General features: G+C 36.1%; 1 protein-coding gene across 6 annotated transcripts; it reads right to left on the bottom strand.

Moving 5' to 3' along the window:
- Nucleotides 1-834: 834 nt before the first annotated feature.
- dati (zinc finger protein datilografo) lies at nucleotides 835-20443 on the bottom strand. Of its 6 annotated transcripts, none has more exons than XM_041776687.2 (9): nucleotides 19550-20443; nucleotides 16034-16111; nucleotides 11716-12004; nucleotides 7706-7890; nucleotides 7415-7580; nucleotides 2497-2820; nucleotides 2371-2438; nucleotides 1715-2314; nucleotides 835-1652 (listed from the first exon to the last, which is right to left on the bottom strand). In XM_041776687.2, exons 1-9 carry the CDS (start codon nucleotides 20426-20428, stop codon nucleotides 1011-1013), a joined length of 3231 nt encoding a protein of 1076 aa, XP_041632621.1. In that variant the 5' UTR covers nucleotides 20429-20443; the 3' UTR covers nucleotides 835-1010. The 6 variants fall into 6 exon arrangements, with proteins under 6 accessions (XP_041632621.1, XP_070143776.1, XP_017031481.1 ...); XM_070287675.1 differs by having other exon boundaries at nucleotides 7415-7550; XM_017175992.3 differs by lacking the exon at nucleotides 19550-20443 and adding an exon at nucleotides 16983-17027.
- Between the last annotated feature and the right edge of the window lie 1542 nt (nucleotides 20444-21985).

Below are 21985 nucleotides of genomic sequence, written 5' to 3'. Positions count from 1 at the left end.
TACATATACATATACATATACATATACATATACATATACATATACATATACATATACATATACATATACATATACATATACATATACATATACATATACATATACATATACATATACATATACATATACATATACATATACATATACATATACATATACATATACATATACATATACATATACATATACATATACATATACATATACATATACATATACATATACATATACATATACATATACATATACATATACATATACATATACATATACATATACATATACATATACATATACATATACATATACATATACATATACATATACATATACATATACATATACATATACATATACATATACATATACATATACATATACATATACATATACATATACATATACATATACATATACATATACATATACATATACATATACATATACATATACATATACATATACATATACATATACATATACATATACATATACATATACATATACATATACATATACATATACATATACATATACATATACATATACATATACATATACATATACATATACATATACATATACATATACATATACATATACATATACATATACATATACATATACATATACATATACATATACATATACATATACATATACATATACATATACATATACATATACATATACATATACATATACATATAACCTCAACACACCTTTTATTTTCTTTAGTTTGAAATAAATGTTTACCATACAGATCCTTATGCGTTCGTATTTATATTTAGTTTTTAATTTTATTTAATGCTAAATGTTTTCAACTGCGAAATCGTTGTACTTGATTCTGTTCTCCATCATTTTTCAGTTTTGTTTTTTGTTGTCTTTTATCTGTTGCTTTTCTCTGCTTTTGTTGTCTGTTCCTAAATCTACTATATCGTCTATTCTCTGGTCTGTTTCTGTTCTGTTCTTGCCACTTTTTCCTCACGGTTCTTGGCATCGATTTAGCTTCAGGAACTGGAGGGCAGTTCATGGTGATCCGTTTGATGCGTAAGGAATCTGCTACTGGCATTATTGCTCCCATTGAGATGCTGTTCCGACTCGCTTTTCACTCCCGCCGCGCCGGTGGCCAGCCGAAAGGCCGCCTCCGTGTGCGATCGCAGAATCGCCTCCGCCTGATGAATCCGCAACGCCGTCTCCGGATCCGGATGCAGGTGATGAGACGCGGTGTGATGTGCATGCGAATGTGGATGACTGCTACTGCTGGTGGGTGCCACGGCATGCTGCGAATAGTTGGACGTCTGCTGATGATGGTGTTGCTGCTGAAGAACATCTATGGGGTGCAAGGAGCCCAAGTGGGGGGCGCCATCCTGAAGTTCCAGAGAACCGCGCATCATATGAACGTTCATTGTGGTAGGCGAGGATTCGTTTTGCAGACTTGGCACATTGATATTTGGCGATCGTTGGGATCGGGAGGAGTTGGTGTTGCCAGGATGCGATTGCCCCAGCAAATGGGACAATTGTGGCTGCTGCGCTCCTGGATGCTGCTGCTGTTGCTGATGCTGTTGATGATGATGCGGGGGTTGGGGATGTGTGTGTGCATGGTGTGAATGTGGGTGTGGATGGTGTGCCTGAGAAAGGTGTTCACCACACTAGCGACAAAACATTGAAGATTAATTATGAATTCACATCCTCTGTAGTCATCACTACTTACATGTTGCTGCTGATATCCTCCCGCTGTGCCATTGCTAGATGTGTTCATTCTCATGGCCGCCGCAAGGTTGACAACGGCGGCCTGGACCGCTGCACTGGGCACGACAGCGGCACTATCGACGTTTCCTCCCTCTTGCTGTGGTCTTGAAGCCGCCACGGCGGCTGCCGCTGCCGCCATTAGGGACATCCTATTGGCCACATGCATTTCAGTGTCCATGGAGTCGATGTGTCCATATTGGCCATGATTGGCACTGGGCAATCGTCGCAGCTCAGTCATTTTGTTTAAATTTGAGTTAGAGTTATTATTGTTCAGACAATTCTCATTCTCACTCTGATCATGATCCTGATCTTGATCAGAGGCTGTGGAGGATGAGAGGCGTCCTGTTGAGGAGCATTCGGAATTGACCGATGGCGATGGGCACTTTGAATTGGAACCATCTGAGTGGCGGGAGGCGCCGCCAACTATCGGCAATAGGTTTCGGGATGGGTCTACTCCTCCGCTAATACCCAATCTTGCGGCAGTTCCGCCGGAGCCGCTGCTGGCCGCCAGGGTTGCCGCTAAGATAGAGTCACGCTCGCGCTGTTCAGCCGCTGCTCGAGACTAAAATAAATACATTTTTTAGAAACGCCTAAATGCGTTTTTATCCGAACACTTACCAAGACATATTGAGCCGCAAACTGATGCTTCGGATCCATACGCATCGATTCCATGTGGGTTAGTAGCCCTGAAAAAAAATATTATTTATTATTCTTTATACGCATCATCCCTCCAAGTGTTTGTACCGTTTTCATGGGTAAAGACCGCTTGACAAACGCTGCAGGGCCACATTCGCAGGGTGTTGGCCAGCTGAGAGGTCTCCGCGTGACAGGCTAAGTGTTTTCTTAAGGACCCCTCATTGACATAATGCTTGCCACACACTGGACACGGGTGGTTGGCTGTTCTCCGCTTGCCCAGGTAGCTATCTATTAGGTTGGAGCCACTGGAAGCTTGGACACAGGTTGATTCAGATGCTGCGCACTGCGGTTCCCCGCTGCTAACTCCAGTTCCAGTTCCATTCCCGCTTCCCGTCGTTGCCGTCTGATTGAGATCACTGAATTGATTTACGGCTAGGGAGTAGAAATATCACAGGAATGAAATACATTACATATGGGTGCAACTTCTCTGCTTCCAAAAAAAATGTTCATTCATCTAAAATATTTTATTTATAATTTTGAGGCAGCCAGAGTCGATCAAAAAAATTGTATTCTATGTCTACTTTGTTGTATATTTTTGTACCCTTGCAGCATATTATATATTTTTTATGATATTTTGACAGCTCGTGCTTGTTCATTGAGACATTTCATTCAATCTTTTAGGCTATACCCGTCTCACACACACTTTGATAAGCCGAAAAAGGGCTTATTTTTCCGACGGGACTACTTTGTATAATTGTATCATGATATTTTCTGTCCGTTCGTTTCTGTCGTCTGATTATTCTCAATTATTCTCAATAGTATATATGTCGGAGAACACATCGGGTCGGACGACTATTTAAAAAGTCTGTAATAGGATCAATTGAAAAATTTATAGAAAAAATTCCAAAATTTACAGGTTTTCAACATATGGATAATTTCTCAACCAATTTTTTTTTATTATAGTTACTTTAAGAAAGGCTTCATTTGTTCTAAAACAAATTTTGAAATATTTGAATGCGAACTCGAGCAAACACAATCAGGCCTGCTTCGGTAATCGTAAAATGTTTTTGATTTCGTTTTGGCCGTAATCGTACGATTTCGTTTTTAGCTGCTCCGGTTTTCGACAAATTTGACTGAAATTATAATACCCTGCAAGGGTATAATAAAAGGAAATATATAAAAGTTGTATATTTATGCATAGCATAGACAGACATGGCTAGATCGACTCGGCTGTTGATGGTGATCAAGAATACATATATATACGTAACTTTTGACTAAATCCTGATATTAACATAAGGAAAATTTGCTTTCGAAAAGTTTCGAGAGAAATTTCTAGTTTCGCTCGGGAACCAGTGTGAAAATTAGGAAAAAATAATCTGCGTATTCCCTTGACGACTGAATGATTGAAAATTTCGGCAACTGAAAACAGCTTATACAGGTTGCAAGGTTCCCGACGAATAATTATGTTATTTTTTTAATGATTAAGTATCAAAATGATAACTTTAGTTTTTATTTTATGTTGCTCAGATATTAAACAATAGGAAAACAACAAAAAGTTGTTAAAAAACTAGCTTCATTGCTGTTTTTTTCTAAGAAATTCATTTGAACTACAAAATTTCATGTCACAAAAGTATTCGTTTTTTTGTTTCGCCATTAAATATTTATTATTTTTTTATTGTGTTATATCTTATGTGCAATCCTTTGCTTTATTTAATAGCTTATAATCGTCCTTGCATTGGCTTTACCCATTTTGGGCACCTCTTTCAGGATATATTCGACTATTTCTTCCACATTATATCTTTAAGTTCCTTTTTCGGCAAAAATCCGCTGTTCCTGGAATTTTAGCTTAAGATGGTGTCATAGATTTTCAGTAGGGCTAACGTCTGGGCTCTGTGAAGGAGTTTTAGTCTGGTTTCAATAGTACAACACCCACATCTTGATTTTAAAAGTCGTTTGTTCGGCGCTATTGTACTGGTGGAAATTGAACTTGTCGGGTTCTGAACACATTAGGGTGCCACTAGAGTGTAAAATACACCTTAATATATTTAAATATATATCAGCAATTATTATCCTGTCTAAAAAAAAACATATTTCCAACTCCTGGGGCAGACAGACACCCTAAACTAGAACAGAAACTCTGACGTGCTTTACTGTTGCTGTATCATTTTTAAACTTGAGGGCTTTACCGGGCTTGCGGCAAACTATCCCTTCTTAATCCGATCCCTAAACATTGAAAACCTTTTTTACTTAATATTACTTGCCCTGAATACTCTAAAATTTGGTTCCAAAACGCTATATCAAAGAAAATAGCTTCGGCATATTGATAGGTGAAAACAAGGATTTTATTTTAGGGCTTCTACCATCCTCATCATGGCTTCTAGGAACTGTTCCGATAGTTTAAGTGGATACATTTGTTCCTTAGGATGTGGTCATGGCGGTGTTAATTTTTGCAGCCTATAAATGTATGCCTTTCCTGATTTTTTTAAAGAATTGTTCTATCTTCTCTGATTTTCAATTACTATATTCGGCCAAAACGCGGCTTATTTTCCAGGAAATTTCTTGATTTCAGTAGAAAAACCACGCTTATTATGGTAAGAGGACTATTATCAAACATACCAGAAATATATTTTAAGGATCAACCCTCATTGTGTAGGTGTAAAGTAATTTTCTTCTGGAAAATGTTTTGACTCCGTACTATTCGGCATTTTGTAATTGATTACGACCCACAATGACGCTTAAATGTTGTGTTTTTCCATGAATTAAATTTTAAAATGTATTCCCAACCAGAATACTGAAAAAAATTGCACTAACCCATGAAAAAAAGAAAAAATAATTTTAAAAAAATCTCAGAAACGAATACTTTTGTGAGCATAAAAATCGATTTAGTTTTATATATTTGTCTGTAGCTTGTTTTTGAAAAAGTTTTCTCTAAGTTTTTTTTTGTCATATGCTAAACAAAATATACATCTTTGGGATAGTAATCCATTTTTTCACATTTTGAAGCTTTTAGCTAGTGAAAGTTGACATTTTCCTCAAGACCTCCTTTGCAACGAATACTTTTGTGACTCACTGTACAATGTTTTCAGTCAATTATCGAATGAAATATCCACTTACTGGCTAAAAGGCCAGGGTGGCTAAAGAGTTCTCTAAATCAACGTCAAAAATCAGCTAAGTATCGCGATACATCATGTTTTTGTAATTATAAAATTTCTATGCTTTAGTAGGTATCAAAACTAATTTAAAGGTTTCTGCATGCGTGAATATTTCGACAATGAATCCAGAAATGCATAGTTATTGAAAGTTCTTCTTATTCCCTTCGATCGTTTTGTTTTAAATGAAGTTAGCTTCTTTCAGAAAATTGATCTTATGTTAGTACCAGGCTTAAAATTATATTAAGGGTATAGTATGAGCATGTTTTGTTTTGATACCAAAATTTTAAAATAGAGGAAATATGCTTTGTGATTTGCTATACACATGTTCTAATTTATCTAAAAAGTAAAAAGCAACCTAAAAAGTACGGTGACAAAAATGTCATATTGGCATATTAAGTGCAACAGGGATTAAAATTCAATTTAAAATTCAATTTTCGAAAAAAGTGACACACGTTTCAAATTCTAAAAAATATAAAAAAGCACATGTTTTTTTTTCTTTAACATATTCGATTTCAGAGAATTGCTCATATGTATATTCATCTACCTTACGAAATGTTTTTTTTTTTATCCGTCCGTCCGTCCGTCCGTCTGTCCGTTTCTACGCAAACTAGTCCCTCAGTTTTAAAGCTATCTGAATGAAACTTTGCATATAGTCTTCTATATACTCTCACTGCTATATATGTCGGAATGGGCCGGATAGGACGACTATATCATATAGCTGCCATACAAATGTTCAATAAATTTTTAGAAAAAAAATTATAACTTGGCTGTTTTTCAACATTTTTGCATCATCATGATATAGCCATTTTATATTATTACAGAATTTTGGTAAAAATTTTATGAAAATCGGACGACTATATCATATAGCTGCCATAGGAACGATCGGGAAATTAATAGGAAAAATACTATAACTTCGTTGTTTTTCAACGTTTTTTCATCTACTCCGGGATATAAGCTTGTTTTATTATTCTAGAATTTTGGTATAAATTTCATAAAAATCGGACAACTATATCATATAGCTGCCATATAAACCGATCGGTAGATGTAGAGAAAATGTAAAGCTAAGAATGCAAAACTGTAACTGTCAAACTGTAAACATAATAATATAGGTAAAATGTAATGAAATAATATCTGCAAGGGTATACAAACTTCGACGTGCCGAAGTTAGCTTCCTTTCTTGTTTTTAATCTGAAAATGAATAAAAAAAAAAATTAAATTCAATAATAATACAATATATGGTTTTTTTACTTGTTCAGAATTTAGGTTTTTATTTTATGAAAATCTAACGAGCGGAATGATAGATGGACATGGCTAGATCACTCCACTGTTAATGTAGGTTCGGCAATAAGATCATTTTTTATTTTTCCAGACTTTCACTTTTAGTTTTATGAAAATCGGACAACTATATCATAGGAATGATCGTTAGATGTATGTAGAGAAATATGTAAAGCTGTAACAGTGAAACTGTAATCTGTGAAATTGGTAAATATAGTTTAAAGTTAAAAATAATTTAAATTCTATTTAATATTTCAAATCTGAAATATTGTTATTTATACGATTTTAAAATAATGTTTTTGAAATGCTAATAATAATATTATGCTATGTATAAATTTTTTTTTTTGTATCTCCTGTTAGTTTTCGATCGATGGTTAATCATACAATTGAAAACTGCATGGGTATAAAGACTTCGGCGTGCCGAAGTTACCTTCCATTCTTGTTTTTATTATTTGTTGTAGTAGTTTTTTTTATATAAATAGTCAGTAATTAAAATGTCGCATTGAATACAGACTGATTTTGCTTCAGCAGATAAAGCTTTACGCCGATGGCATGCTCCTATTGTATTTACATAGGACAAAGATATTGCAAAATTTTACCTGATCCACTGGGTGGCGGGCTTTTATCTTTGTGAACGAGCTTCATGTGATCCACCAGGGCTTCCGTGCCCAGGAAGAGCTTGTGGCAAACGGGACAGGAGGTAGCATTGGGACCGCCAATGAGTGCCGCATGCTGCTGCAAGACACCAAGATGCAGCTGTAGCTCCTGTGCGGAAATTTGCGACGATGAGTCGAGGGGACACGATCAGGGTCGGGCAGGGTAAAGGATGTAATAGAAATAGGCAATGAAAAAATGAAATTTACTAGGTTACGACGACGACGTCTACTCACTTTTGATGTATGCGTGCGCAGGCTGGATTCCGTGGCGAATCCTTTGCCACATATATTGCAATGAAATGGACGATTTTTTGCCCTTTCCACTTGAGCGTCATGGTTGCGCAGATGTTGCTGAAGGTTTGAAAGCTGGATAAACGCGCGACCGCAGTCAGGCAAATGGCATTTGTAGGGTCTTTCTCCTAGAGGAATATAATTAATAATAAGTCATTTCTATTTATTTATAACAAAAATCGAGCTTGTCTTTCTAAATACATAAGGGGCATTATTTATTGACTGATTGACTAAATTCTTAATTAAAGTGAATGAAACGAAGCAAGTTCCCCTTGCCAACGGGGACTTATTTCTTTTGGTCACGTTGGAGCATCCTAGACTGTTAAAGCTAAATTAATTTCATTTGAACGCGCTGAGAAATTAAATAAGAAGGGCAAGTGGCTGGTGCACCAGAAGGACCTGAGATTTTAAGCTACTTAGAGTCACTTTACAATCTAAGTAGGTAACATTAAATACAAATAAATAGTCACAAAGTGCAGCCGTGTAGACGTAAATGCTGAGGTCTCAGGAGTCTCATCAGCACAGACCGATACTCAACCCACAAGCTATTTTAGACTATCTGCTGTTTCGCACCTTGGAAGTCACGTAGTTAGACCGCCTAAACACCACTTCATTTGACCTGTCGTTCCTGTTAAGGGCCCTGAAAAATAAAGTGTGGGCAGCGATGCAGCGTTGCTCCGCTTAATGGGCTTTTGCTAACCATTTATCCACACCACAACGGTAGCTACACTGAAAGGGAATATTAACAAAGCCTCTCAATAAGACTTTCAACAGCAGCAGTCTTGTACTTATCATCTAGACAGTTTGTCGTAATTTGACATTTCTTTGGCAATATATATAGAAAGTGTGGGAGCAAAACTATACATATTTAGATTTCTTTCAACTATTTAACTTTTGTTCCGGTGTACCGTTTAATAAAACCGGGCGCCGCCGAGACATCGCGCAGTTAAGTATAATTACCAGATTCAACACTTTCTTTGCAAAGCGAAAAGGGTAACCTGGTAAGGGTAACGTAACCCCCTGCCGTCCACGAAAAAAGTAAAGCATGCAAACTGGTTTTCAATTAAAGTGTATTTGATTTCTTGTTTAGTCTTGATTTCAAAAAGGAAGAAAAGAAAGAAAAAAAAGATGTTAACTTCGGCAAGCCGAAGTTCATGTACCCTTGAAGTTATACCTATTGGTATATTGGAGTTATTACTCTTGGCAGCTGTTACTCGAGTTAAAACAAAAATTAAAACTTATATCAAATATATTTTTTGTTAGGTCACAATATCTCCTTCACTGCGTTGCAAACTCTTCGTAAAATCATAATACCCTCTGTATGAAAACATAAAGGAAAAAATAAGTAAATAGCAATTGTTGAAACTGCAATCAGGTGTGAATAAAAGCTCGAATCCGGATAGGGAGTTAAATTACATTGAATGCAGCTAATGACGTTGAATAATTTCTCATATCCCATCATCCTTTCATCCCTTTCATCAGGAACCCAAAGTGAAGAATCGTAAAGGCAACCGCCACGAACCCGCGGAAAGCACTCCAAAAGGTTATTTAATTATCTTCGTCATTGGCATTTTCTTTGCCAGCTGTGAATGCAAAAATAGAAACGTGCAAATGTAAAAAAAAAAAAAAAAATTAAAAAAAAAAAAATCTGAAAGGAAGATTACTTTGCACGCCTAAGATGTATACCCTTGCAGCTTAAATCGGATAATTAAGAATCTATTTTAAACTAACAGGATACATATAAAGTATATAACATATAAAGTATATGATAAAATAATATAAAGTATATAATAATATTTTGTTTTTGATACAATTTAAGAAACATTATTTTTAAATGGTATAAAATTACTATATAGTAAATTTTAAATATTTAATGTAATACAAATAATATTTACATATAAGCCGAAAAAAACAAAGTAATGCCAAAATGTATATTTATATCTTTATTTACCGTTAATAACCATAATTATTGACCATATATAAAAATATGAAAATTTGTTAAAAACTGGCAAAGTGTTTTTTTCTACATTTTTTTTTAATCGTTCCGATAGTAGCTATATGAAAAATCCGTCCAATCCCTTTCCCACTTATATATGTAATAGTGGCACTACTCAGAAGACAATTTCTAAAGTTTTACTTAGATAGATCGAAGACTGAGATACTAGTTTGTGCAGAAACGGTCCGAAGAACACACGGAAATGGCTAGATCGATTCGGATGTTGGTGCTGATCAGCATCATATATACTTTAAAGGGTCGAAACTTCAGTTTCTCCTTCAGTGCGTTGCAAACTTCCGACTAATTTTATAATACCCTGCAAGGGTATATTATAATATATATACATACCAACATATATATGTATTATAAAAAGGCAAATGAGAATGGCGACAAAATTATAAGAAATAGAAGAAGGAAAAAGATGAGACCCCGGGATAAACACGGAGAAATTGACATTTGAATCTAGGGAAGTGGCCAGCCGTCGTAGTTTTTAATTAATCAAGAAGAGGAGTCCTAAACCCAAGAGCATTTTTCCACAAAGCTGGGGTAATTAAAACAAGAAAGAAATCTATCTTTGGCATGCCGAAGATTGTATGCCCTTGCAGTTTGTAATTGTGTCATTAGGAATTGACCGATTTTCGTAAAATTAATTGGTTTTATTACTATTTGGTTTTTTCGTAGAGGAGAATTTTTAAGAAATAAAAAGCAAAGTATAAACAACAAAATAATACGGTTTTGAAAATAGTTCAAAAACATTATTTTTAAATCGTTTGAAATATCTATATAATAGATTTTAAATACCTAATATAATACACATTATAAAGATATACACTACAAAATATGAAGTAATATCAACTTTAATTACATTAACCTATTGTGGTGTACTTAGATAGATCGAAAACGAAGGGACTAGTTTGCGTTGAAACGGACAGACGGACATTGCTATATGGACTCGGCGGTTGATGCTGATCAAGAATATATATACTTTACTCCTTCACTGCGTTGCAAACTTCTGACTGTAATTGCAATACCCTGCAAGGGATTAAAAAGGGAATAACCCACGACAATCTGAAGAGTTTAGCAAACAGCAATGCTAGAAGTGCACGGAAACGAGTCTCTGTATACTCTACGTTACACTAACCTGGTAAGCACAAGCCAGGAAGTCCTTGGGGGCAGCCGACACCCCTAGCTGACTATTACATTTACAAAAAGGAAAAAAACTGCTAGCTGTCTACTACACTATACAGCTTTAAATTTTCTCTACATCTACTGATCTTTCCTGTATAGTCGACCGATATTCATAAAATAAAAAAAAATCTAGAAAAAGACAATGGGTTTGTCTAAAGGTGGATGACGATAATTTCTTTTCTAACATTTTTTTAATCATTTAATCAATCAGAGGAGTATCTGCAAAGTTTCATTCAGAGTGAGGGACTATTTTGCGTAGAAGCGGACAGACCGACAGACGGACGGAGAGACTGAATGGACAGACGGACATGGCTACATCGGCTCGGCTGTTGATGCTGAATATACATATATGTATACTTTGTAGGGTCCGAAATGACTCTCTCACTGGGTTCAACTTCCGCTTAAAATTTAATAGACTACACTCTTAATTCACTGTTTTTAATATAATATTTTTGATTTTACTATAATTTCATAGATTTTAATATACTTTCACAATTTCACCAACATTTCATCAGCAATATTCATCAGATATTCATTACATTTTAATCAAGCCTTTTTTTAAAGAGAGAAAATGATAGCGCGAGAGATTGTGTTTGAAAAATATTGCCGAATAAGACACGATGATGAGACGTTGATGACATATGGTACTGCAGGGGAGGTTGACATAAAAATCGTAAGCCGAACCGAAATAGAAAGGAGAGGATATGTCAATATATATATAGCTATAACTCTAAATGATATTAAGTTATTTCGCGGGGCAGTACTTTACCTGTGTGCAGACGTGTATGCTGCTGGACATGCGACAACTGCTTAAATCTACGATCACAGTAGGAACACTTGTAGGGCTTTTCGCCGGTATGGACACGAATGTGCTGGACGAGCTGGTGGTTGCTGGAGAAGCTTTTCATGCACTGCTGGCACTGATGTGGCTTGGTGTCCGTCCCAAGGCCTGGCGTAATGCTGCCACCCAAATTAGATGTCCCAGTTCCGCCGCCACCCAAACCGACGCGTGGTATCTGCTGTTGGATCTGTTGCATGGCGCTCTTGTGCATGAAGAGCTGAAAACAGAAAATGTTAAGATTTGTATGATGATTGTCAACAATAATAATAGTAATAATCACTCAACCTCAACGCCTCAAGAACTCCATTAATACTGCCCGCGCGCCTTATATTAAAGCTTGCATTTATAGACTTGTTTATCAACTCAACATTTTTTGCCGTATAATTTTTTGTTTGGGTTTTATTTATGATTAAAAATGTGTACCTTTGCATGTCTTACAAGTGTTACACTATCAGCATAAAAGCGAAAAAAATCGGACTATATTAAATGTATATAAACCATTATATAAATGATCTTGTTTGCGTGCAAGGTCACCACACAGTATTGCTGATTTCGTAAAAAAAAAAAAATATTGGGGTCAATACCAAAACCATAGCCGTATGTAGTACACAAATAATTAATATAGACGGATCGAACTACTCAAAAATAGTTTCCTTTAGTTTGTATAGATTTTTTATACAACGTAACTTTTAAAAGTATTTAAGATTATATTTTTTGGAGAGTTGTTCTAGTTTTCACTTTGAAAAGTCCGGACTCGAATTTCAATCTCCTAATGTGCGTTTGCTTTGTGCGCTTTGCCGCCTGAGGCCTAATGGAATTTGGCCCGCTGTAGTCTCCCACCTACGGACATTAATTGAATATAAATAAACAATATAAAAGGTTTTCTATTGCAGTCGGCTGTTTTGGTAGCTCACTTTCGACTTTTTCGTTCGGAAACTAAAACGGAGACGGTGGACTCGCAATAATGTGGAAGGTAAGAATCGATTGCTTAAAATTTGCTAACCCAATTAGGCAATAGCGTGCTTGAAACACCAACGAATAATCATTGAACATTTGCTATCTATTTGCTACGTTTATGCTATGGAGTACATAAAATATAGAATGAATTCAATTAAAATGGGTCACGAAAAGTTAGTGTAGTCAGCTGTTTATTAATGAATATATTGAACATTTCGATTATTTTGTCCGCCTTCATCGGGTCATAATAGCCCAGCGTCCACACTATCTCTATTTACTCCACGTCTACTTTAAGTTAATTTAGCTTTATAACAGCAATTAGCTAACTTGCCTACTTATGTATCTCTCGACGCCACACAATTTTCATAGCCAAAATTCGGATGTTTCCGAGTAAATGAAAAGGTGTTTCTGCAGATACTTTTTTCGGACTTAAATAAAGTAATCGGTGGACATGCCCATATATTGCATATCCGCCGATTACTTTATTTACTTTATTGCTTTATATATATATTATTATATATTTATATATATATGTATATATATATTATTACATATTTATATATCTTGTTAACATTTCGCATTCAATAAATATTACTTTTTTGGGATAAATGTTATTGCAAAGATAAAATTGAGTTAAACCTGTTTTTTTAAGCAAATATAAAATTATTTATAAAATATTTAATAATAAAAAAATACCATTAAAGTTAAAGTTTAAAATTTAAGCTATTTCATTAGAATATTCCGTCCCAATTCGCATATTTTTTAATTTTACTGGATTAAGCCAAAGTCGACTTTCCGACCGCATGGTTTTTGTCAATATTATGAAAATTAAAACTCAATAAACCCCATCATTTACATTTTATATAGTAATTTGTAGTTAAAACTAAGACTGCGTTATAGAGTCGATAGTACGATCAAATGGATTTATATTTTGAATAAATGAATATTTTAAATTAATGAATAGGAATATTCGAAAATTTATATAGTTTGTAATTTTAATTTTTTTATTTGTTGACGTTACTATCTTCACAAAATGTGATATATTAATATACATATATATATATATATATATATATATATATATAAATGAATAATTATATGACATGTAGTCGAAGAAACACGCCCCACTATGCTGCTGTCTGAAATGTTTTTTTTTTATATACAAATCCCATTTGCTGGCTGCTGGCCGTTCGCTGTTGGCTGATTCTGGACATAACCATCCGCCTTTTGGGCCTCTTAAGTCTGCGTTTTTGCTTATGCGGCGATTAAAAGTGTGCAAGGGGAAAGTGCAGAAAAAATAAAACAGCAAAGCAAGTCTAAAAAAATTTCATTCTTCTCCCGGCCAAATAACCGAATGACCGTCGCTACTGCCAGTTGGAAACAAACACTATAACCGGATTTCGGGGCTCCTCGCCAACCAACCAGAGAGAACCAGGATGAAATCAGTTTTTGTTCTTTTTTACCCGATAGTACACTTGAAAAAAAAGGCTATAAATATATTACTTGTGTTTGAATTTTTAAATAAATTGATCATTTTTAAATTGGGATCTAGTGTGTTTACCAAGTAGAAAACTACTAATTAATCGATTTAAGAAATCGAAATGTAAACAATAAGGAAAATAGTGCATTGCTTACTATTTATTTTTAATTTGTGAACTGTCATAATTTGTTGGGTAACATATTGTTTGAGTAAATAAAAACTCAAACTATTATTATTTTTTTTTTTTTTTGTAATATGGCAAATTCTGAATAGGGAAAAATATTGAAACGAAATACCCGATATGATGGCAATAATATCGCGGTTAAATTATCTCATTTAAGGCTAAACCTATTTTAAATATTCTAATAATATATCGTAAATTATTACGACCTCCGCGACAAATTTCAATAAAATATTGGTATATCAGTATTTTTTGACTTGGCCAAAAGTTTGAAATAGTAAAAAACTGTCCTCCCTAATAAATAATTCCTTCCAAAAGAAAGTCAGTCGACTCAACAGGAGAGGGAGAAAGAGCGAGAAAATTAGAGAGAGACATGACGGGGAGAGAGAAAGAGAACGACAAGATGGGACGGACATAGGGATAGAGAGAAGCAGAAAAAATTCAAGATAAAGTTGCATTTTTCGTTTTACTTACGTTGCGTTTCAGTTTTCAACTTCAATTCATTCCGTATTCATTTTTATTTTATTTTTTTCAATTACACGTTTATGTACCATTACTTCCCCCCCTGCAAAAATACCGACCCCTAACGCACCAGAAATTGAAAAAAGGGATGGACTTAAGTCCAGGGGACGACGGTCCTTTCTTTCACTCTATCTTAGGGGTAGCGTAGCGCAGAGAAGGCGGTAACCATCGCTTCTTTTCGTTCTCAGTCACACGCTGAGGTGAGTGGTGGAGAGGTGAGGGATATAGTGAAATAAAAATGGTTGAAAAAAAAATGTGTAGGGGTGGACAACAAATGGGTATAAGCATTGCTAGGTACAAGTTCCTGCCTTCTTTGAGTAGAAGTATAGAAATATGGATAAATAAGTACTTTGTGCTTAGAAAAATTCGGTGGAGGGTCAACGAGGAGTTTTTCTCTGATGTACAATTCCTTCAGGAATCTGATTTATGGAGCAGTTGCCTAGTAGTACACCTACTTTCATATGTTTACGCCAATCGGGTAATAAAAACTTAATAGCGAATCACAGGGACAAAATTTATTTTCAATAATTCGAATACGGATCGATTGCGATTGAATGATACCTTGCTAAGAGAATATTTATATAATTATCCAGAAATAATCAAAAAGGCTAAGAAATAGGTTAGAAATGTATAGATATATCGATTGACATATCATATATCATATATATGTCGTTGTTGTTTTCATCGCTTGCATTTACAAACATGTTACGATAGTTCCGCTCACGGCTTTCTCCAGTTAAAGAAACAAAAGGATAAGAGATATTTATTGTAATCATAAAATAAGAAACAAGACTCACGTTCTAACGAAAATATAATATATTCTTTTGTTTGGCCTGAGTTTTATACATTTCATAAATTAGGGAAACTAAGAGTAATTTACAACTAAAAGCTAAATTAAAAGTAAAACAAGCTCAGCAAAAAGAGAGGCGAGGATCTCGACTGACTCTGCTGCTGATCTAGTTTCAGTTCCACTCACAACCAAGTTTTACTGACTATTATCACGTGTGTGCTTATGAGTGTGCTCTGGCTGTGGCTGTATATGTGTGCAATATGTGTGTTTTGACGAGGGAAGAGTACTATACACAACGGAACAGATGCCAACTCACTCGTTGCAGGGTTGACCAACATTCTTCAAGGGTGCGTTCACTGATCGCGGCAGCGCTGCTCGACCGAGATAGCTGAAGCTGAAAAAAGAACCAATGGAAATTTGTACATATCATATATTAATCGTGTCGTAATAAAAGTTTGTTAGCTCCACATTAGAACGGTTAATAGATAAGAAACAACGTCTACAGTCCTGTAAATGTAATCCTGTCAAACTACTAAAGCCAGTGAAAATAATAAGAAAAAAAACTTTAAAAGTTTAAATATGTGGCCTTGCCGTGGGGGTGACCACAGCGTTAAAATGTAATGTATTTAGTACATATGCCACACTTAAATCTATTAAATAGACCGCAGACTTTAAAGGGTTTTAAAGATCTTTTACTTATACATATATTGAATATTTGGGTTGTTAAGGCAGCACAACACATATGAACATGATAATAAATAATAGTATTATTTTTTATAAAAAGTGTCATAAAATTTTTTTGGTTTTCTAATGACTTGGCAATTCTATATATTTTTATATTCCTTGTTGAAACATCGCATTGAAATAGGTAGCAATGGTGACTTCTAATTGGCGAAAGTCTATACTGTTGTATACTTCATTTTAGAATATTTTTTTGCCCACATTAAATTCCGTGTCCTTCGGCAAGTTGTCTGCGTGACCCTTAGACAATGTTAGGACATGATTTTAATTTGTTTCTTGAGCTTAAACAACGGAATGCTTTGGAGGCTCTATCTTTTTCCTCACAAGTTCAAATAAATAAATATAATTGAGTTGCCGAAACATCTTCCTTGCAAATATATGTGTTTGTGAGATTTTAAACCCTATATCAGATTGAAGGCGGAAATTCGACTTAGACCTATTTTAATTAAAAATAACAAACAAAACATCGCAAATAATTGGTAACTTCTTTTCTGCTTTGCTAAAAATTAAGCATGAACAATTACATCGTGGTCCTTTTCACAGTCAAGTGTCATTTTGTATTAACCATAAACGTTTTATTTGAGAAATAGCCGATCGTTTAACGAAACAAAACGAAGCGGAACGGAACGAATACAACACTGTTGTATTTTGAACATTTAATCTTTTTTATACCCTTGCAGGGTATTATAATTTCAGTCAGAAGTTTGCAACGCAGTGAAGGAGACGTTTCCGACCCTATAAAGTATATATATTCTTGATCAGCATCAACAGCCGAGTCGATCTAGCCATGTCCGTCTGTCCGTCTGTCTGTCTGTCCGTCTGTCCGTCTGTCTGTCTGTCCGTCTGTCCGTCTGTCTGTCTGTCTGTTTCTACGCAAACTAGTCCCTCAGTTTTAAAGCTATCTGAATGAAACTTTGCATATAGTCTTCTATATGCTCTCACTGCTATATATGTCGGAACGGGCCGGATCGGACGACTATATCATATAGCTGCCATACAAATGTTCGATATATTTGTAGAAAAAAAATTATAACTTGGCTGTTTTTCAATATTTTTGCATCATTTTTGAGATATAGCCATTTTATATTATTCCAGAATTTTGGTAAAAATTTTATGAAAATCGGACGACTATATGATATAGCTGCCATAGGAACGATCGAGAAATTAATAGAAATAAAATTATAGCTTCGTTGTTTTTCAACGCATTTTTATTTACTCTGAGATATACGTTTTTTTTATTATTCTAGAATTTTGGTATAAATTTCATAAAAATCGGACAACTATATCTTATAGCTGCCATAGAAGCGATCGGTAAATGTATAAAATATATAAAGCTGAGAATGTAAAACTGTAACTGTCAAACTGTAAACATAATAAGTATAGGTAAAATGTAATGAAACTCTGTTTTGTGAGTGTTTTCAGCATTTAAATCTATAAAATAAACATCAAAACCAATCTGCAAGGGTATACAAACTTCGGCGTGCCGAAGTTAGCTTCCTTTCTTGTTTTTTATTATTATTTTCGACGACTACGATGGATTCTTGAAAACTCAAGTCTCGCGGCACTTTTTAGAGACGTCGAACTCGCATGATGGGCTTCTCCTCTTATTTTATGGTTATATCAAGGATGTAACCGTGGTACATATTTATATCAATTGATGGTTGATAATTTTTGGAACGCGATTGCGACTAATTTTTCACGGATTCCCGTGCCATCGCGACCACATTATTTGAAGAACTTTGCTTTGGTTATTTTTTAGAAAACGCGAGCGAGGAGAACACAACCTGACGGTCTGATGTCCTTTGAACTTCTGCCGGTGCCCCGGTGTGCGTTTATTATCAGCAAACGGGACACTGCGTTCATGAAAAGGGTTCTTCTTAAAACTATCCTGTTTGTTGCTGCGTCGTCGCCGTCGTCGTCGTCGTCGTCGTCGCCGCTGCCCACTGAGGGTCGGGCTTCTAATTCGGCGTCTCTTTTCTCTACGCGGTATTATTATTGTTTTCCTTGAAGAAGAAGTTGTAAAAAGCGGCAAGAAAAAGCTTCCAGAAAAGAAATAAAACATCTTGCGCTCAGCTCTCTCTCTTTTCTCTTTTTTGCTGCGACAGCGGCAGGCCTTACGTCTGGCGTTTGGGGTTTTGTATGCCACTCCATCTCAGCATACAGCATACTCAGCAACACCCAAGCCCACACACAGAAGACGAGGACGAAGGCAACGATTGTTAATAGAAACGAAACCCGGCAAGTAACCCCTTCAAGAAAAAGTACAGCAAAGTAAAAGAAGGATAAGACTCTCTGCCTTCTCCGCCCTGCTCATTAAGTGGCGCTTTCTCGCTCTGTCAATGGCTATTCCCACTTCTACAATCCCCTGCATCCTCAGTCATTTCCTATTGCCCCTCAATTTATTCTATTTACCCTTGCACTTTCCTTTTTCTCTTTCTAAGCGAACGAAAAAATGGAAAGAGAGCCCAGTGGCCAACAAAATCTCTTTCCCTCAATTTTTTTGTGCTAAAAACGAGCCCGAAGAGCGCGCGCTTACGCACTTATTTACCCCTTTGCAACAAAGCTTTTTAATTTCCCTGCGCGGAAAGAGGGGTTGTCTCAGGTACTTAATAAGTATTTGTGTGGTTTTCGTGGTGTTTAGATCAAAACTTTCAGAGACAACACTAAAAAGAGCTCATACTTGGCCGAAGAGAGAACATTTCGAGCGATATAGGTATCCCTCCGGACATTCCTGTCGAAATATCAGTGGTCAAAAGTTCGCATTATACTTTTCGCATGAAATTTAAGAAAGAAACAATTTTCAAGGACGTTTTTAATAAACGTGAGCTTGCCTTGTTCATTGGAACAGCATATGAGTCTATATCGTGAATTCCAGACTCTGGAGTCTCCCGCAATGCTTGCTGGATGTTTAAATCTGATCTGAACCAATTTAATACTGTGGTTGGAACTTAGCAAGAAAGCAAAAAATTAAAAACAGTAACGAAAATTATACAGATTGAACTTATGCTTGGATGTGTCCGGCCAAGGTCTTATATGTTTATACATTTTTTTTTTGTAAATAGAAATATGGAAAGCATTAGGTGAAGATTACCTGAATGTCGTTGGCCATTTTGTCCTTGTTAAATTTCATTTCAGGCGTCGAACTGCCGCCGGAGGGCGTTGTTGAATGCTGCGGCGACTGCTGCTGGTGACTACTGCTGATGATCGTCGCCGGACCAGACTCTGATCCCGGACCGCAGACCGAGGCCGCACCAGCTGCTCCGCAATCTTCCCCTCCTGGCGACAGAGTGGCTTTGCTGCCGAGTTCTGGCTGCGCTTGAGGACATCCTCTGCCTGCCATTGCCACACTCGGCTGCGACTGCGACTCTGCATCGATGGTGGAGCCCACACTAGCCGGTGTTTCCGTGGCCCCCGTTCCTTTATCATCATAGAAATCGCCGGCATATGTCAGCTGCTGATGGCAATCATTCAAGGACTGCTGTCGGCTTGGCTTGGAATCGACCTCCAGCTTCGGTTTGATCCCGCACAAGCCATAGTTCTGCTTCTGATCTCTCAGCGGTGACGATAGATTGTTCTGCATGGCAGCAGTGGACTTCAGATGAGCCGCGGCCGCAGCAGCGGCAGCCGCATTGAATAGCAAGTGATGGTTGCTCAGTTGGGGAGCTGGATTTTGGCCGCCATAGGACTGCTGGTGTTCCGCTTGTGGCATGTGCTGTTGCAAGCTATGGTGATGATGATGGCTGGTGTCGGGCTTCTTCGGCGGATCCTGGCCGGGCTCGGAGTCACTTCCTGCAGCAGTCCCGTCTTGGGGATGAATGCCCGACAACAGATCGTTTTCTTCCTGCGGGATTATGGTCGAGTGCATGATGTGATGGGGATGGGAAGTGCTCTGGTTGGAGTTGTACTGATGCAATGCTGTTTGCAAGCCGAACGGAGCACGAGCCTGCTGCCAAAAATCAGCGGCATCCATATTTAAATGTGGATTGGGTTTGGGTTCGAGTCGAGATCGGGGTCGGGCTCGAAATCGGGATCGTGATTAAAGGAAGAGATGTCTCGAACTCAAATCCGGCTGAACTCAGATCTTTGGGCGCTGCCGGCGCAGTCCAACTGGTTCCTTGGGGGCCTGGTAACTACAGCATCCTTATATCCTTAATTTCATAATTCCGTGACAGGGCCCCCTGTAATGTAAGTTATTTACGTGTAAAGCTGTGTTCAAACATGCTGAGAACTAAGAAAACAAAATTTGGAAGGAAATAAATCCAATAAAAATCCAATCAATAAAAGCAGTTTAATATCAATAAGTTGTGCCATCAAATGTCTGTAATAAGACTTCTTGGAAGCTTATCCGATTAGTATAATTTTTACATAGGCTTTTGAATTCCAATTTAAATTAGTTTAATATCAATAAGTTGTGCCATCAAATGTCTGTAATAAGACTTCTTGGAAGCTTATCCGATTAGTATAATTTTTACATAGGCTTTTGAATTCCTTCTTTCAGAATTTAATTCCAGTTCAGAGATTTAGTGGTCAGCAAAAACTTTTTTGTAGGAATTTTAATAAATTTTCTTTATATATATTTATATTGTGAACATATTTCCAATACAAATTCGTGGGGATTATTTTTGTATAAGTTGTCTGTGCTAGAAATAGCCTGTGTCGCTTATCACGTAAATAAAGCTCTAGTCTTTCAGTTCTACGCTCTGAATGAAACTTTGAAAATAGTCTTCTGACTATTCTCACTAATCTATAAGTCGTAACGACTATATAGCTGCCACAAAAACATCTAGAAAAACAAAAAACAAGAAAGGAAGTTACCTTCGGCACGCCGAAGTTTTTATACCTCTGCAGTTTGCCAGGGATCATTTAGGATCGATCCATTCTGGTTAAGGTTAGGAAAGAAAATATACAAAAGTTGTATATGTATTTAAACATATGTTCATAGGCTTTATCGAATAAAATAAAATTTAAAAATGAAATTTTAGATATACCTATTACATTTACAGTTTGACAGTTACAATTTTACACAAAATGCAAAATAACCATATCTCAAAGAAGGTATCGAAAATTTGTCGATAATTTCAATGGGAGCTATATGATATAGTTGTCCGATCCGGCCCGTTCCGACTGATGTAGCAGTGAGAGTAGTCAGAAGACTAGATGCACATTTCAATGATATACGGTAAGACGAACAATTCTAGACTTGGCTGTTGATGCTGATCAGGAATATATACTCTTAATGGGGTCAGAAATGCCTCCTTCATTGTAATACCCTGCAAGAGTATAATGATAACTATGCGGGCTTTGATAATATTTTAGGCTACTCTGAGACGTAACCATTTTGTATCATTTTAGAATATCGCTTTTAATTGTTTAAAAATAAGACGAGCATATCTTATAGCTGTCATAGAAACGATCGGTACATGTAGGAAAAAGTAGAAAAAACTAATAATAACCTAAATTTACTTTGTTCGTTTTTGCAGCATATGTATATATTAATAATAAATCTAAACTCGATTTAAGAATAATG

The sequence above is a fragment of the Drosophila kikkawai genome, chromosome 4 (assembly GCF_030179895.1).
Source record: "Drosophila kikkawai strain 14028-0561.14 chromosome 4, DkikHiC1v2, whole genome shotgun sequence".
NCBI classification, from domain to species: domain Eukaryota; kingdom Metazoa; phylum Arthropoda; class Insecta; order Diptera; family Drosophilidae; genus Drosophila; species Drosophila kikkawai.
The sequence above is the reverse complement of the archived record's forward strand: the minus strand, read 5'-3'. Positions and strand labels throughout refer to the sequence as shown.